The sequence below is a fragment of the Podarcis bocagei genome, assembly GCF_964188305.1.
Source record: "Podarcis bocagei genome assembly, chromosome: 1".
NCBI classification, from domain to species: Eukaryota; Metazoa; Chordata; class Lepidosauria; order Squamata; family Lacertidae; genus Podarcis; species Podarcis bocagei.
In genome coordinates this window covers 6,719,913-6,739,017 of record NC_138125.1, presented here as the reverse complement: position 1 = coordinate 6,739,017, position 19,105 = coordinate 6,719,913, and the positions used below count along the sequence as shown (strand labels likewise).

The 19,105-nt window shown below is 48.1% G+C and overlaps 1 protein-coding gene across 4 annotated transcripts in view; it reads right to left on the bottom strand.

Moving 5' to 3' along the window:
• The window catches only part of SLC35F4 (solute carrier family 35 member F4), a 164,837-nt gene that overhangs the window by 13,113 nt on the left and 132,619 nt on the right, over positions 1-19,105 (bottom strand). For 2 of the 4 annotated variants that reach the window (XM_081193161.1, XM_081193162.1), the window contains exons 2-4: positions 10,038-10,226; positions 4,542-4,839; positions 3,558-3,777 (exon numbers count right to left, since the gene is read on the bottom strand). In XM_081193161.1, the coding sequence (XP_081049287.1) occupies positions 3,558-3,777; positions 4,542-4,839; positions 10,038-10,226 (707 nt within the window). The remainder of the gene's footprint in view (positions 1-3,557; positions 3,778-4,541; positions 4,840-10,037; positions 10,227-19,105) is intronic. The other 2 variants (XM_081193163.1, XM_081193164.1) reach the window with 1 other exon arrangement.

The following is a 19,105-nucleotide window of genomic DNA, read 5'->3' as shown; positions in this document are numbered from 1 at the left end:
ACTGATGTTCAGCCGCATTACTGCCTCCAAGCAGAGCAGAAGCAACCACGATAGCTTTAGCCTCCGTGAATTTTTCTAACCTTCTTCGAAAGCATTTTAGCACAAATTCATTCTCCAAACATACACATTTCTGCTAAGCAGTTTCCCTTACTAGAATGCCCTTTTGTGCAGGCGTCTCCCCACTTGAGCTCATGCATAACGCGTGGCACCGCAAAACAATCGAATAAATTGATTTAAAGCTGCAGAAAGCTGCGTAAAGGGCTAGAATGGCCCAGAAAGAGCGGGGAAACTGCAACAATTGTGCGAAAAGTGTGGGGAAACAGCTAGCGATCGCAGGGGCCTTTGCAACTGCAATTCCAGGAGCCTGGGGACAGTTGGAGTTTGAGAAAGGAGGTTTGGAGGGAGCGATTGTGGTGGAGTTCGGCGGATTTTTAAAAGAGTTTTTCAAGGGTTTCCAAGGGTTTAGAGGCTTTTTAGGTGGTGTTCCCAACCATATATGATTTCACATATACGCACGGTTCCCAGGAACATAACCCCTGGGTTTGTGGGGAGACGCTTGCATGGTATTTTCACAAAAAAACATGCATTTTTGTATACAGTGGTAAAGGTAAAGGTAAAGGGACCCCTGACCATTAGGTCCAGTTGTGGCCGACTCTGGGGTTGCAGCGCTCATCTCGCTTTATTGGCCAAGGGAGCTGGTGTACAGCTTCCAGGTCATGTGGCCAGCATGACTAAGCCACTTCTGGCAAACCAGAGCAGCGCACGGAAACGCCGTTTACCTTCTGCCAGAGCGGTACCTATTTATCTACTTGCACTTGACGTGCTTTCGAACTGCTAGGTTGGCAGGAGCAGGGACTGAGCTCACCCCGTCGCGGGGTTTCGAACCGCCGACCTTCTGATCAGCAAGTTCTAGGCTCTGTGGTTTAACCCACAGCACCACCTGTGTCCCCATACAGTGGTACCTCAGGTTAAGAAATTAATTCGTTCTGGAGGTCTGTTCTTAACCTGAAACTGTTCTTAACCTGAAGCACCGCTTTAGCTAATGGGGCCTCCCGCTGCTGCCGCTGCGCGATTTCTGTTCTCATCCTGAAGCAAAGTTCATAACCCAAGGTACTATTTCTGGGTTAGAGTCTGTAACCTGAAGCGTCTGTAACCCGAGGTACAGTTCCTTGGCTGCAGAACCGCACCTCAAAATTCAGAGAAGTGCAGATATTAAAATACAAATGGAACCAAATTTCTCCCACCACACTCTCCACTCCAGCATTCTAGATACCCTTGGGAAGCCCAGAAGCTGATCTTGAGTACAACAGCCCCTCTCTCCTTGCAATTCCCCGCAAAGATCTCCCGGCTCCTTCATTCTGCATCGCGGCACAAGAAGGCATCCTCCTCCATCGGCTCATCCCACCGGTTTGCTTATCTGCCTCCTCTAGTTTATACGTGTGTTCATTAAGGGGCAGAGTAAATTGGACAGAGAGAACCATGGAATAAACACTGGAGCAGGAAGCTCAAATCGGTTTAATCAACGGATTAACCCACGAAAGCTTTCGTTCAGTTAATTTGCCGTCGGGAGGACAATTTTAACTGGTAAGGGCAAACATTAATTGACGGTGCCGCGAGTTAAAAAGATGCACAGGTTATTTTGGGAGAGCATTTGGGGCTTTGTTGTGCTACGGAAATAGAAATCAGGAACGGTGGCATTAAAAAAGCCTTTCTTTTTAATACTGATGGGTAGCATTTGCTTCTTAAACAATCCCTTGCAGCACACATCCTTCAATCTTTCCGAAAGGGTGCCTTCTCAGTGGTGGCACCCGCCCTGTGGAACGACGCCCTCCCATCAGATGTCAAGGAAATAAACAGCTATCTGACTTTTAGAAGACATCTGAAGGCAGCTCTGTTTAGGGAAGTTTTTAATGTCTTTTGTTTTATTATTTTTAAAAATTATTATTACCATTAATTCTGTTGGGAGCCACTCAGAGTGGCTGGGGAAACCCGGCCAGATATTATTATTATTATTATTATTATTATTATTATTATTATTATTATTATTATTAGTGCATAATTGTTCCACTATCATTAATTCTAAGGGAAATATTTCCCACCACGTCCTTACTGGCATCGATATTAGATAAAAGGAAGGCTGATTAGCTGTATTTCTTCATTTTGCACAATGGCCCTGATCCATACACTCTCAAGAATACCAACACCCACCCCGGTCTTTACAGAGAAGCAACAGGGACCCAGTTCTTGGGAGATCAGGTGAGTGCCTCTGCCCCCCCCCCCCCCAATAAGGGTGAAATTCTACTAGCAATGTCTACAATCCAACATTTACCAGTCATTCTTCCAGTTAGTTTTCCTTAAAAATGTGTTCCTGAGGAGTTAAAGATAGATACAACCCCAGCAAATAAGTTTGCATTACAGTGGAACCTTGGTTCTTGAACGTGATCCATTCTGGATGTCCGTTCGACTCCTGAAACCGTTCGAAAACCGAGGCACGGCTTCCGATTGGTTGAAGGAGCTTCCTGCACTCGGATGTTCGGCTTCCGAAAAAGTTCCAAAACCGGAACACTTACTTCCGGGTTTTTGACATTCGGGAGCCGATTTGTTTGACAACTAAGCTATTTGAGAACTAAGGTACCACTGTATACCGTATTTTTCGCCCTATAGGGCGCACCGGCCCATAGGGCGCACCTAGTTTTCAGGGGGGGGGGAAATCAAGGGGGAAATTATGACACACACACATGCCCCTGCCACAGCACTGGGAGCAGCAGGCAGGCTGCACGCAGTCTGTGCGCTACTCCAAGACCTTCTCCCTGCTTTTGCGGGAGGTGGCGGAATTCCCCCACCTCCCACAAAAGCCTACAGGAGCCGTGCTGGCTTTTTGACCAGGAGGGAGAAGGGACTGAAATGGCCAGTCAGTCCCTTGACCCTCCTTGGGGAAAAGCCCCCAAGAACGGCACGCTCTTTAAAGAGTGTGCGGCTCCTGTGGGCTTTTCGACCCAGCTTGTGGGGCTGGCGGTGGGGGAAGCGCTGCTTTCCCCCACTGCCAGCCTCAAAGAGCAGACTCGCCTGGCTTCAGCGAAAGCAACGCAAAGCCTAAGGAGCGCAGGCTTCAGAGGCTTCGCGTTGCTATCGTTGAAGCCAAGGAGCCTGCATTCGCCCCATAGGACGCACACGCATTTCCCCTTCATTTTTGGAGGGGGAAAAGTGCGTCCTATAGGGAGAAAAATACGGTATATATATTATTAGTGGCTTAGTTTCCCCATTGTTGTATCTCAGTTTCCTCACCAGAGGGCAACATTTATGAGACCTTCCTTGTGGAAGAATCACAAGGAAAAGCGACCTGGTGGTGAGATTTCTCCATAAAAATGACTCCCATGAACGCAACCCAAGGTTTTCAGAATCGCCTGGGGGCTGTTAAATCACTCAGCTCACCAAAACCATCTCTACCAAAGTTGATGCCCCTTCTGGTTATATTCACTGTAAATACAACATGGCGCATGGCCTGCCCACAATGGGGAGCGAGAACGAGAACGAGAGGGAATGGCAGAGGTCATTACCCTTACACCCATGAACCTGTCCTTCAGTACAATCCACGAGAGCAGGAAGACAAAGGCTTTGTTGCAACAGAATAGGGCCGAGACGTCCGTGGCCGTCAGCTTCTTCAAAGCCAGCAAGTACAGGTAATTAGTCAAAGTCCAGAGAATAGAAAAGGGAGCTGTCCTTTTAAGAAAGAGTTTCAGCGTCAGACCATCCTCGCCAAAGATCCGACTGCATTCCCTGCACACACAAGGGAAAGAAAACAGGAGTCTTAAAATCCAGGGTGTGGACAAACACAAAAAATAAATGTCAAAGTGTGACCTGAGTCCAGCATCTTCCCAGCTTTGCGTTTGCTTGAGAGATGGGCCTTCGATCAATTCTACCCAGGAAGACTCCTCACCATCGTAATGGAACCGGCATGGTGTAGTGGTTTAGAGTGCTGGATTAGGACTTGAGAGGCCAGGGTTTGAATCCCCACTCAGTCATGAAACGTTCACTGGTTGTGACCTTGAGCCAGCCAGTGCCTCAATTAATAATAATAATAATAATAATAATAATAATAATAATAATAATAATTTATTTATACCCTGCCCATCTGGCTGGGTTGCCCCAGCCACTCTGAGCTGCTCCCAACAGAATATTTAAAAACACAATAAAACACCAAACATTAAAAACTTCCCTAAACAGATGTCTTCTAAGAGTCAGATAGTTGTTTATTTCCTTGACATCTGATGGGAGGGAGGGTGCCACCACCAAGAAGGCCCTCTGCCTGGTTCCCTGCAACCTCACTTCTCACAGTGAGGGAACCACCAGAAGGCCCTTGGAGCTGGACCTCCATGTCCGGGCAGAACGATGGGGGTGGAGATGCTCCTTCAGGTATACTGAGCCTAACTACCTCACAGGGTCATTGTGGGTATTAAATGAGGAGGGGGAGAACCATGTCAATCACCTTGGGCTCCCTGGAGAAAATGGTGGGATAGGAATGAAATAAATGATAGGCCTACCTGAATTTTTTGATTGGAGATTGCTTTTCCTGCGCCGTTGCAAGATGCCCGGAGTAATATACTGGGAAAAACATAATGTTCCAGTTTGTGGAAAACCAAGTCATGAAAAACGGGTAATCAAAGTTCTTGTATGTGATTTTCACAATCTGCGTTGTTCCGACCCAGGAGGAGGAGACGGAGAGGATGATCAGAAATCCCCAGACAATCTTGAGGAACGTGGACGTGCAGGACTCGCACCGGGTCTGAACGTGGCTCTCCTGGCTGCCATTCTCCCCGTGGCCCTGGGTCCCGTCTTCCCCTGCAAAAAGAGGCAGTGGTGACTGTTAAAGGGGAATCGAGACCACCTCCGATATCTGAAAGGAGGAACCCCAGGCCACACAGCTGGTGTTGAAAAGAAGGCATGGAACCAGATGCATTTGTTGACTGAAAGTGAGCATCACCAGGCCAGAAAATTCTGGGAATTTGGTTCACACTAGTAACCTGGTTCATGCACAAAGCAAAACCATGGTTGTTTAGCCCAAACGCTGTTTGTTTGGACATCTGAACCCAGCCCAGTAGATGAACGATTGTGTGTTTTCTGGCAACAAACCATGACCTGGAACAATGGTTTGCTGATGACCTGCAGACCGTGGATCACTTTAGCGGTTGTTTGTTGCTACATCTGAGCCTGACAGCCTTGAGATGGAGGCACAAGGCAAAAGCTGCAGGCTTCTTTGTGAGATGACTTGAGGTTTGCTGAACAAACAATGGTTTAGCATTATGTGTGACTGCCCCCAATGTCTGAAGCCTCTAGAGAAGGCTTTTTGTGCTATGCCTGGGCCCAGAATGGTTCCTGGGTGGGGCAAACACTCTCACTGTATGTTCTTCATACATCTCTGCCTGTGGCAGCTGTTTCCCCCTCTGCTGCTTTGCTTGTACATAGTGCTGATTCCAGGGTTGTTGTGGTTTTTTTGGAGGGGGGTGTCGGGTGCAGTCAAAATGGCCTCAATGGACCCCTTCCTCCCTGACCAAACCCATCTCCCTTGTTCCGGTCACCGTTTCCTCACCTTCTCCCTCTGAGCCCAATTCACAGCACCACCCCAAAGGAGACCTCAAGGCAAGGAGACAACGCAGTCTTCCCCCAGGCTCCTTCTCCTAGAAGCCTCCAAGTGGTTGATAAAGAGCAATCTGAAATGGAATGCGGCCTCCCAGGTCTGTCTGCCTGGCCCCCAGAACTTTCCCTAGGCCACACCCCTCCTTGGCCACACCCCTTACCCACCCTGCTTTGTGCTCTCCTGGAGTGTTTTCCGTCTGGCTAGCATATGTCAGTGAACTCTGATGATGATGCGTCCTCCTTGCTTGGATAGAGCATAGAGAAGGCTCTGAGTGAGTCCACACAAAAACTATCCTACTGTACAAAAGCAAAATTTGCATTGCTTGCTCTGCCCACTTTCCCCCTGGCCCCTCCCACTGCTAGCATGTGACCACTGACCATCCGGTCGGACATACCGCTTTGCTTCAATCAGTGTGTGCCCCATAACTTCCTGCCGAAATATTGCAACTTTTAACAACAACAATTTATACCCTACGCATCTGACTGGGTTTCCCCAGCCACTCTGGGTGGCTCCCAACCGATATTTAAAATACGGCAAAAGATCAAACATTAAGAACTAACCTAAACAGGACTGCCTTCAGATGTCTTCTAAAGTCAGGTACAGTGGTGACCCGCAAGACGAATGCCTCGCAAGACGAAAAACTCGCTAGACGAAAGGGTTTTGCGGTTTTTGAGCTGCTTCGCAAGACGAATTTCCCTATGGGCTTGCTTCGCAAGACGAAAACATCTTGCAAGTTTGTTTCCTTTTTCTTAACACCATTAATACAGTTGCGACTTGACTTCGAGGAGCAACTCATAGAACGCAGTGTGGTAGCCTTTTTTGAGGTTTTTGGTGATTTTTGAAGCTTTTCCAAAACTTTTCCAACACCGTGCTTCACAAGACGAAAAATTCGCTAGACGAAAAAACTCGCGGAACGAATTAATTTCGTCTTGCGAGGCACCACTGTAGTTGTTTATAGTGGAACCTCGGTTCTCGGATGTGTCCATCCACGAACATTTCGGAACCCAAACACTGAAAACCTGGAAGTAGCTGCTCCCATTTTGAAACGATTTTCGGAAGCCAAATGTGCTATGCAGCTTCCATTTAGAGTTTCCCTATTGATTTGAGGCTTCTGCTTTCAGTTTTTGGTTTTCAAACATTTTGGAAGTTGAATGGTCTTCCAGAATGGATTACGTTCGAAAACCAAGGTTCCACTGTATTTCCTTGACATCTGATGGGAGGGCGTTCCACAGGGCAGGCACCACTACCGAGAAGGCCCCCTGCCTGGTTCCCTGTAACCTCCCTTCTTGCAGGGAAGGAACTGCCAGAAGGCCCTCGGAACTGGCACTGAACGATGGGAGTGGAAAAGCTCCTTCAGGTATACTGGGCCGAGGCCGTTTAGGGCCTTAAAGGTCAGCACCAACACTTTGAATTGTGCTCAGAAACGTACTGGGAGCCAATGTAGGTCTTTCAGGACCAGTGTTAAAAGGTTTCAGTGGCTGCTCCCAGTGACCACAAATATTCTGGTTGATGTTTCTCCGGTCCAGGTTTCGTAGTGTAACAGGACCCCTCCAGATGTTGATCAGTGGTCGTCTTGGGTACTAAAGTACCCTGCATGAGTTAAAAATTTGGCAACCTCCTTCCTAGTCTTCGTACAGTGGTACCTCGCAAGACGAATGCCCCGCAAGACGAAAAACTCGCAAGACGAAAGAGTTTTTCGTTTTTTGAGTTGCTTCGCAAGACGAATTTCCCTATGGGCTTGCTTCGCAAGATGAAAACATCTTGCAAGTTTGTTTCCTTTTGGATTTTCAATGCATTCCTATGGGAAACCGTGCTTCGCAAGACGAAAAATTCGCAAGACGCAAAAACCCACAGAACGAATTAATTTCGTCTTGCGAGGCACCACTGTACTTCCTTCCCAATGGTGAGTAAGGGGGCGCCAGGCTTTGGGAAGGAAAAGAAAGGCTCTGGCAGGGTTCTAAAGCCCTCCCACCTCCTCCCCAAAGCTGGAGAAGGGAGGACTCTGGGACCCTGTCAGATCCCCATGTCTCCATCCCAAGGCCTAGAGCCTCAGTTACCGGGCTTCAAGATGGCGCCCCCCCCCCCCAGCTCAGTGTCTGGTGCAGACCTGTGGTAATAAAAGGGTACCAGTGAGCAGGGCCATCTTACCCATAGGCGCTAGGGGTGCGCGGCACCCGGGTGCCAGGCTCTCAGGGCCACCAGACCAAGAGTCCAGGGCCCAAGAGTTGAGTCTGCGGAAGAGCCCGCCTGTTAGTCAGAGCACTATGGTAAGCTCTTCTGCTGCGGGCAGAACTGCACCGCGGGTTTGGGGGCAACAGAGCCAGAGAGACGCTGAGGTGGCCAGCTGGCTCCGCCCTCCTGCGCACCTGGGACTGGGCACCCTGGGGGGGGGCACCAGACGGATCTTTGCACCCCGGTGCCGCATATGCTTAAGACAGCTCTGCCTGTGAGGGAAGCATTGCAGAACCACTAACAATAAAACAATAAACAGGGTTATAATACAATGACTGGGACGTGGGTGGCGCTGTGGTTTAAACCACTGAGCCTAGGACTTGCTGATCAGAAGGTCAGAAGGCCAGAGGTCCCCAGCCTTCTGGGGCGTTGAAAATGTGCCAAGGGCACATTTGGAAATCTAAGAAACTATCACGGGCACCGCAAAGCGCCCATTTCACAGCATGAAAGCTGGAAATAAAGTGGTACCTCAGTTTTCAAGTGTCTCAGAAGCCAAATGTTTCGGTTTTTGAACACCGAAAACCAGGAAGTAAATGATGTTATTTTTTTCAGTTCCCTTTGCGCCTCAGTTTTCAAACGTTTTGGAAGCTGAACAGTCTTCCAGAACGGACTACGTTCAAAGACCTAGGTACCACTGTACTCTGAACCTCCTCGCCCTAAATAATAGATAAAACATTGGCACCCAAAAAAAAACCAAAAAACATAGGAATCAAAGCCCGCTACCCCTCCCCCCCAAAAAAACACACAGGCAGTCACTCAAAATATCCTCCAAAAAAGCAAACAAAAAGACCCCCCCCCCAGTCCAAATCTCAATTTTTAACAATCTCAAAAATGGGTCCTTCCTCTGGTTTTCTCTCTTCTTTCTCTTCTCTTTGCCTATGAATGAAAGAAAAAGCATCGCTGCTTCGGTGGCAAAACTGAACTGCCTTTCAGAGGCCCCTGGGATCCAGTTTAGCTCCACCTCTGTCCCCGGGGCTCATATGTCCTACTTGAGAAGTCTTCTGCGATGCAACTTGCTCGCTGCAAACTTGCAACGTGACACGACACATCTCATTTTGACCAGCCATCCTTCGTACCCGCCAAAAAACAACCCAGCCACAAGAGAGGGGTACGAATCAACCTGGGAGCCCACCATATTTTGGGTTAGTTTCTTTACTCAGGGGTAGTAGATCTCAGGTCCAGGATTCAGATGCAGCCCTCCAGGCCTCTTGCCCTTGGGACTCTTTGCAGGCTATACCCCTCCCCAAACCACACCCCTCGGCGTTCTCTGCACCCTCCGCAGCGGTCTTTGCCTGGCTGGAATTTGCCTCTGAATTGGGCCTGGATGGAGGACAGAGAGCGGAGTGTCTTTCTTCACACAACCTTCCTTCCCTTGCTGTGCCACTCCCAAAATACGTAGGTCCAGTGTAGGGGTCAATGAGAGCTAGCGGATAGAGTTTCGGACCAGGACTTGGGAGGCCTGGGTTCGAATCCCCACTCGGCCATGAAGCTCACTGGCTGACCTTGAGATTGTCACTGCCTTCTCTCAGCCTAACCTACCTCACAGGGTTGTTGTGGAGGATTAAATGAGGAGGCCACCTCGAGCTCCTTGGAGAAAAAAGTGGGATATAAATGCATTTATTTTTATTTTTATATTATTATTATTATTATTATTATTATTATTATTATTATTATTATTATTAGACACAGATGGCACTGTGGGTTAAACCACAGAGCCTAGGACCTGCCAATCAGAAGGTCGGCGGTTCGAATCCCCGCGACGGGGTGAGCTCCTGTTGCTCGGTTCCTGCTCCTGCCAACCTAGCAGTTCGAAAGCACATCAAAGTGCAAGTAGATAAATAGGTACAGCTCCAGCAGGAAGGTAAACGGCATTTCCATGCGCTGCTCTGGTTCGCCAGAAGCGGCTTAGTCATGCTGGCCACATGACCCGGAAGCTGTACGCCGGCTCCCTCGGCCAATAAAGCGAGATGAGCGCCGCAACCCCAGAGTTGGTCACTACCGGACCTAATGGTCAGGGGTCCCTTTACCTTATTATTATTATTATTATTATTAACATCATCAATAATAAACTATTCATGCCTTGTTGGGACAGGGAAGGCTTTTTTCAAATTTTATTTTGGTACCGAAGGCACAAAAGGAAGCCGTGACGCTCAGGCTACGGGGTGCCTACCTGATCTGTTCTGCCTCTCTCCTCTGCCGTGCCGGCAAAATCCGGAGGGACTTCGACTCTGCAGCTCTAGAATGGGAGCAGCAGAATCTTCAGCGGCAGACAAGGGGGAATGTTGCCTGCGGAGGCCACTCTGCGTGTTGGGGCAGTTGGCTCCCGGCTTGCATCGGACGACAGAGGATCGTGAGGCACCTGGGGAGAAAGAGGCGTGCATCAGTTTGGCGGATAAGCTCCCCAAAATTGGGAGGGCAAAGGACTTGGCCGGTGCAAGTTGGCCTGCTTGGGCAAATGGGGATCCACTCCACCAACCCTCAGCCAGCCCCCCAACCTACCTACCTACCTACCTACCTACCTACCTACCTACCTGTTTACTTACAACCAGCCCAGGGAGCTGGCCTGTCAGCCTCTTCCTCCTCCCCCTCCTCCTCCTCCTCCATCTCAGGGCACTTGCACACATTATATTTAAAGCACTGTGATACCACCTTAAACAGTCATGGCTTCCCCTCAAAGAATTCTGGGAAACGTAGATTGTGTCAGGTACTGAGAGTTGAGGGAATGTGGTCTCTATTCCCCTCGCAGAGCTACAATGGGAAGAGGGGCTGGTTGATTAACCTGTCTGGGAACTGTGGCTCTGGGGTAGGACCCTCAACAAACTACAGCTCCCATAATTCTTTGAGGGTGGGCATCATGCTTTAAATGTATGCTGCGCATGTGACCTTAGTGTGCCCTTGTAGAACTCAGTGGGGAGGAAGGTGGGAGCAAAACTAGAATTAGTTGGCTCTGGCCCTCAACCCTGTCATTGGTACAGTTGGTATGTCTGCCTCCCACACTACCAGTCCAATGGGCACCACTACTTGGCTCATATTGTCCTCTATCAAATCATTTGTGTGTGTGTGTAAGAAAACTGTCCACCTGAAAACAAACCGCCGTCAATTGAAGTGCCACGATATGGTAACTCACGGACCAGAAAACACTCTCATTGCATCATCTAGAACCAAAACAAATCAGAAGAACGTTTCTACAAAGGCATGCAATTATATATGTATGTGACTGTGCATGCGCAGGGCAGTCTCTGCCCATGTGCAGATGACAAAGACAACAGTGAGCCTCACGCTAGCTCACTTGAGTCCTTTCCACCGGCCTTCTCAACAAGGCAGATAAGTCACACTGTGGGTGTGAAAGTCAAGTTTGGGAGGTACCCCAATGGCCATGTTTGTAAAGGGGCAGGCAATGCAATCATAAAGAAGAGAGGTCTTCTCAGCACTTCCAGGAGTCCTTTTCCTCATGGTGGACAACCTTGGCCAGACTTGCTTGAGGACTTCAATATCCAAAGATATGGTCTCAGCTCCAGAATTATTATTTTCATGAAACATATTCCACCCTGAGAAGCAAGAGCTGGGAGCCACCATCCTATGGTGGTTTACCTAGAAAGCACCCTCTCACAGTCTTCTGGTGATGGCAGCTTTGACCCAGGCGGAATTTCCCATTTTCCCATGCTGGGAAGTATCTCAAGTATCTTTGCTGAAGTTGATGCCATTTGCTCAAACTGGTCCAGGGAGTCTTTGCTAGACACATCTGACAGGTTAGTTGGGGACATCAGCCTGGAATGATGGCATTGTCCACGGCAGTTGCCTCTTCTCATTTTGGCAGATGCATTTTGAGGTTACAGCAGAGAGGGAGGGTGGTAGCTCAGAACCCAACCCAACTACTCCAGTCCCCTTTCTTACTCAGACTGAACATTTGCAGCATCTAATGCTACAAAAGCATATGAGTTGCAGAAGAAGAAGAAAAGGTTGCTACTGTATGTAAAGGTAAAGGGACCCCTGACCATTAGGTCCAGTCATGGCTGACTCTGGGGTTGCGGCGCTCATCTCGCTTTATTGGCTGAGGGAGCTGGCGTACAGCTTCCGGGTCATGTGGCCAGCATGACTAAGCCGCTTCTGACGAGCCAGAGCAGCGCACGGAAACGCCGTTTACCTTCTCGTCGGAGCAGTGCCAATTTATCTACTTGCACTGGTGTGCTTTCCAACTGCTAGGTTGGCAGGAACAGGGACCGAGCAATGGGAGATCACCCTGTCACAGGGATTCGAACCGCTGACCTTCTGATTGGCAAGTCCTAGGCTCTGTGGTTTAACCCACAGCTCCACCTGTGTCCCTGGTACTGTATATAGCGGAGAGCAAAATATGTTTTCCAAAGTTATAGATGAGTCAGTCTCGTGCAGCAAAAGCCAAAGAGTGTTGTGACTAGGGATGGCAGCAGATTAAGTAGTCATATATATATATCGATATGTGATTTTAACTAATATAAACATATAACAACAACAAATTCAAAATCCAAATATCAAGATTACTCTGAATCTCCTGACTTCCCCCATCTCTTCCATGGGTCCTAGTGATAATATTTACAACTGCATACCAATACTATCCAAGTTTTATCCTTCAAAATTATCCATAGTAAAGTAAAGGTAAAGGGACCCCTGACCGTTAGGTCCAGTCGTGGCCGACTCTGGGGTTGCGGCGCTCATCTTGCTCTATAGGCCGAGGGAGCCAGCGTTTGTCCACAGACAGCTTCCAGGTCATGTGGCCAGCATGACTAAGCCACTTCTGGCAAACCAGAGCAGCGCACGGAAACGCCGTTTACCTTCCCACTATTTATCTACTTGCACTTTGACGTGCTTTTGAACTGCTAGGTTGGCAGGAGCAGGGACCAAGGAACGGGAACTCACCCTGTCGTGGGGATTCAAACCGCCGACCTTCTGATCAGCAAGTCCTAGGCTCTGTGGTTGAACCCACAGCGCCACCCATGTGGCTAAAATCCTGCTAATATTTTAACCTTCTCAGTAGATTCAGTTCTCAATGACAGATAAACCTACCTAATAATTCGCACATTCCTAAACAGAAAGAGAACTGAAACACAGGGTCCAATTCAGATTTCCTAGGAACTCTCTACCATCAGAGAAAATGTCCTACTGAACACAGCAGGCCTTACTTCTGTACAAAATATTATTATTGTTATTCTTATTCTTATTGTTAGTATTTGTATACCGCCCTATACCCGTAGATCTCAGGGTGACAAAGACAAACCAATAATCTGTTTGCACTCACTGCTCCGCCCACTTTTGCCACTGGCCCCGCCCACCATCTTGTGGCCCCTGAAAGGATATCCAGAACGGAATGTGGCCCCCCGAGCGCCAAATGTTTCCCCACCCCTAATCTAAATTATAGCTGGTCCTCATAAATTCGGCACAAGAAAACCACTTCATACAAAAGGCCCCTTAATGCTTTTCTTAACCAGTGAGAAATTTTACTTTCTTGGGCTCCATGATCACTGCAGATGGTGACAGCAGCCATGGAATTAAAAGACGCCTGCTCCTTGGGAGAAAGGCAATGGCAAACCTAGACAGCATCTTAAAAAGCAGAGACATCACCTTACCAACAAAGGTCCGTGTAGTTAAAGCCATGGTTTTCCCAGTAGTGATGTATGGACGTGAGAGCTGGACCATAAAGAAGGCTGATCGCCAAAGAATAGATGCTTTTGAATTATAGTGCTGGAGGAGACTCTTGAGAGTCCCATGGACTGCAAGAAGATCCAACCTCTCCATTCTGAAGGAAATCAGCCCTGAGTGCTCACTGGAAGGACAGATCCTGAAGCTAAGGCTCCAAGACTTTGGCCACCTCATGAGAAGAGAAGACTCCCTGGAAAAGACCCTGATGCTGTCAAAGATGGAGGACACAAGGAGAAGGGGACGGCAGAGGACGAGATGGTTGGATGGTGTTCTCGAAGCTACCAGCATGAATTTGACCAAACTGTGGGAGGCAGTGGAAGACAGGAGTGCCTGGCGTGCTCTGGTCCAGGGGGTCACGAAGAGTCGGACACGACTAAACAACAACAACCCTCTCAGTCAATTTTATCACCTCTGCCACTCGATTTACCAACCCTTAAGGATAGAGGTGACACCCTTTTTGTGCCACCAGTTTTTTTCCAGCCATCAACATACAGTGGTACCTCGGGTACATACGCTTCAGGTTACATACGCTTCAGGTTACAGACTCCGCTAACCCAGAAATAGTGCTTCAGGTTAATAACTTTGCTTCAGGATGAGAACAGAAATCGTGATCCGGCGGCAGCAGGAGGCCCCAATTAGCTAAAGTGGTGCTTCTGGTTAAGAACAGTTTCAGGTTAAATACGGACCTCTGGAACGAATTAAGTACTTAACCCGACGTACCACTGTACTTTGCACATGCTCTCCTGGGAGGGTGAAAGACAGGAACAGTTAACCATACAGGGTACCAACAGGCAGCCACCTCTGTCCAATCCATAAGCTTCTCGTGTCTCTGCAGGGAGGTGGCGTTCCAAAGCTTTTCTTACATTATCAGGTATTATTTATCAGCACTATTAATCATAAGCTCTGTTGCCGCCACTCAGCAGTCTCATAATAATAATAATAATAATAATAATAATAATAATAATAATAATAATTTATTTATACCCCGCCCATCTGGCTGGGCTTCCCCAGCCACTCTGGGCGGCTTCCAAAAGAATATTAAAATACTATAATACATCAAACATTAAAAGCTTCCCGAAACAGGGCTGCCTTCAGATGTCTTCTAAAAGCCTGGTAGTTGTTGTTCTCTTTGACATCTGGTGGAAAGGCGTTCCACAGGGCAGGTGCCACTACCAAGAAGGCCCTCTGCCTGGTTCCCTGTAACTTGGCTTCTCGCAGTGAGGGAACCCCCAGAAGGCCCTCGGTGCTGGACCTCAGTGTCCGGGTAGAACGATGGGGGTGGAGACGCTCCTTCAGATATACTGGACCAAGGCCGTATATCTCACATCCCTGTAACATCCAGCTACACCCTGATTGGGCAGGAATGCTCCAAATCAAATCTAGGCTTTCTTTTCCTCCCTCCCTTCCTAAAGGGCCAAATCTAGACTTGGTCTGCGAAGGCTCCTTGCATAATTGAAAGAGACAGCCAGCATTTACCTCGAGAATTGCAGGTGAAACAGGCAGCATCAGAATTCAGCCCACAAAGGACTTGGCAGAAAGGTTAGGCTAGCTGGCTGCCGGAGTCGCAGCTGATTTATTTATTTCGCCCCTTTCACGACCAAAGGTGTCTTCAATATTTAAAAAAACCCAACGTCGAAGTTTTTGCCAACCTGTTTTCTTAATCCCCTGCCCCCCAAAAGAATGGGGAGCTCTGACCTGCTCTTTATCGTCTTTAATTTGGTGACACTGCTCGATCGGGGAAACTATTCTTCCCAGATGTTTGAGGAGCGACATCTTATCAATATTTCATCCTACAGCAGCTGCAAAGCTCCGAACTGTCTCCTTTCAGACTGACACAGCTAAGTGTGCTGCAAGGTTGTGCTTTGACCCTCAAGGTGAACCGATGCATTCTGGTAAATGTTCCGAGGGCTTCATTTATTTATTTCTCCCCGAACAGCAGCTCAGCCTGGTCCAGAGGTTCCTGAAGTCGCCTGGCAGTTTGTATAGACAAATGAGAGGGCAGCCAAGGGAGAGGAGAGTCCGAGATGCGAAAAATGCCTCTGAAACCCAGTTTCTGTGCATTGCAAAAGCTGTTTTGTCTGCCCACCCCAGTAGTTTCTGCTCTAACAGAGATCTTTCCTTGAAGACTGATGCTGGTTCTGGAGGCGCCACAAATTGGACCTTCTGCAAGCAAAGTGTGTGCTCTCCAACAGAGCGCTGGACCGTCCCCACCCAGGCCATTCACCTTACAGGTTTGCAGAGTTTCGATCAACACTTCGTTGTGAGGTTACAATAAGCAGTGACTAGAGAAGGAATGACCTCTGGGAGGAGCACAGTGAGAAGAAATGCCGTGGTGCATGTGCAGCGGCACAACCGGACACTTTCACCTGCCCCAGCTGCAACAAAACATGTCTCTCCTGTATCAGTCTCTACAGCCACAGCAGGCGCTGTAACTCTCCAACAGTTTGAGTTTGACTTCATCCCCAAAGGCGCACACTTCCATTGCCAACAACAGAGGATCGCAGAATCGTGTCAAACCCTCAGAAAGTTCCACCAGATGTTTAGTCGGAATTTACTTTCTTTAAACTTGAATCCATTGGTTTGGGTCCTGGTCTCAGGAGCAGGAAGAAAAAAAACAAGTTTGTTCCATCTTCCATGCGTCAGCCCTTGAGATATTTGAGCAAGTCCAGCTATGAAGTAAGCTGGCTCATCTTTCTTACCACAACATGGGAAGTAAGTTTAAAATTATAATTTACTCACATTGATTAGCAATGGCAGCAGTAAAAACTATTCAAGTAAAACACTTATAATTACAGTATAACCAGCCTCAGGCATGTGGCTGAAACTGAGACAAACAGAGGCATGTCTGTATCCAACGCTGGTCAAAGGAAGAGATAGGGGAACAGGAAGTACTCTATGCTCCTTCCTCTCCAGGAGAGGAGGGGAAATGACATCACACAGAGCCCTCTCTACCAATTGTACTTCTATGGTCTGAGTAGCTGCCTACCAGCAATTCAGCACTATGGTATTAACCCCTTCTCAGGCTATCTAGCAAGAATATGCATGTGTTAAGTTTGGCTGCTAATCTCCCCCAATTTGGGGCCATCAGTATTTGATCATTCCTCCCTCCGACATCTTTCTCCCCATGTGGGACGGGGTGAGCTGACGACACACACTTTCTCTCTGCCATGCAAACATGGGTGCATAGGAAGCTGCCTTCTACTGGGCCAGACCCCCAGTCCATCCAACTCAGTATGGCCAACACTGGCTGGCAGCAGCTCTCCAGGATTTCAGCCAGAGAATCTTTTCCCAGTCCTATCTGGATGTTCTGGGAACTGAACTCGGGACCCGTAGCTTAACTTATCCAGCAGGACCTGACGAATGTGTTTCATCCACTTGCCCCATGCAATTTAATACGCTTGCAATCATTACGGTGTTTGCAATCACCAGGGTTATTAACCATCCTAATGATCAGCAGCAGGGATAATTTCCATCAGCCGGAGCTCCCTCTCCTGTGGTTCTTCTACGTGTCGGCTTTAAAACAAAAATGCAATGCGTTCTCTTTCTTTACAGCCGTCGCGCACCAGTGAAGCAAACCTGCTTTGTGAATCAACCCAGCACCATATTGTTTTTTTTAAAAAAAACAAATAAGAAGAAGCTTGATTTGTAAACCAAGAAGGTGTTGTGCTGGGATTTTAGGCTGCCAGAACATCCTTCAAATATAAAAATGCAGCTTTGGTCTCCTATCCTGTCATCGGCTTAGAGCACCAGATTTTGATTCAATATTTTTTTTAAAGGAGAATTTCTGGTCTTCCACACCAGGAGACAATGCGGATTTACACAGGGAAGGAAAATGAGGGCATTAATTTACCCAAAGCGTCGGGATCTGTTTGGATTACGGAGGATGTCGTGTGGACAGCGAGGGAAAATTCCAGCACACGTAGTTCATGGAAGGCTCTGCAAAACGTTCTGCGTGCTCACCCTTTTCAAAGACCAAACATAGCAGGATATCCCAAACGGTCCCTTTAGCCCATCTGAAAATGACATTTTCTGAGGGGGGTGGGATTTACAATGCATCTGTCGTCAGCACGAGTCATGAATGAATCACCCCTTATAAAGGGTGAGGAGAGAGAGAGAAGCAAAATAAACTAGTTTTCTGTGGTGTAAGAAAGGGGCAATAGTCTGAGATCTTCTTAAGTTAGGTATGAACTGTGTCCCATCAGCAATTGCTCCCTTTGATCAGCTGGAATCTTCCCACTCCACTTCCTGGCATAGCTGTCAACTGTCCCTTATTTGGCGGGAAACTCCCTTACCCCAGCGCCGTTTCACGCTGCTGTCCCTTATTGATGAAGTCCCTTAAATTTCCCGGGTTTCAAAGGAAGCAGCTCCTCTCCCTCCCTCCCTCCCAGCCAGGGAGGAGGGAGGCTCCAACTGTGTTGCTTGGCTGCGTTGCTCACCCAATAAGGAGTCTAAGAACGACTGGGGGGTGGAGCTTGCATGCCTTGTGCCAATCAAATTGGCCACATTGCCTGGGGACTCGCCTTTGCTCAGCGCTTCCCAGCGGAGAGGTGACGGTGGTTTTCCTTGCAGCATCCCCTTTGCCGGGTTGCTGCGCTGTGGGAACCACGGCTTGAGGCTTCGTTTGGCTGCTGGCTGGGCTTTCTGCCTTTGGCTTGGAGGGGCTCGGAAGTTGAACATACCTGTGCTTGGAAAATCCCTTATTTTGGCTGCTGATCCCTTATTTTCGAGGCTACTGGTCCCTTATTTTCAAATCTGTAAGTTGACAGCTATGCTTCCTGGTCCAGGCGAGTTACAAGTTTCAAGGGATGTAAATACCAAATAAGAAAGACAACTATCAAATGAAACACTATATCAATGCAACAGACATAGCTCTCCACCAGCCCAAATTAAAAACACAGATTTATTTATTTTTTAACTGAGAGGCTCTGTCTATATCATGTACGGTATGTGCATATATTATTCAATTGCTCATTTTGGACATAATTCCAAACCAATATATGGAACCGTAAGAACGATCTCAGAAGTGGACTTCCACACTCACCTCCCCTTGTACAGTCAGAGTGCTCAGTTGCTTCACGGTGTTTTTGCAAACCACTGTTTGTCGTTCCACCTAAACTAGGAAACAACGGTTTGCACTTTAAGCCACCTCCTCTCCCCAAAACGGGACTGCAAACCTGGTTTTTATCCTGGCTTGAAATTAGACCCTCCTGGCCTACCTACAAGATGGCACCTGCACTGGAAAGCCACTCCAGATTATGAACTGATCTTGGCATGGGTTCCCTGACTTGTGTGAATCCACCATGCAGCCGCATACTTGGGACTTCCCAGCAAATTGATCCTGGAACCAGCTGGCCACACCAGATCCTAAGGATACTACTTGACCCATCCATGGAACCAGATCCACTTTGAACAGCCCACCACTGCTGCCGCCACCACTCCAATTGGATCCCAGTCACAAATCAAGCTTCTCCTTGGCGCAATAATCCCTCCAGCTGGCACAGATAAGACCTTCCTCCACTAGACCCTCATCCATTTTCCAAACAGGCATTTTTTGCAGGGGTGGAA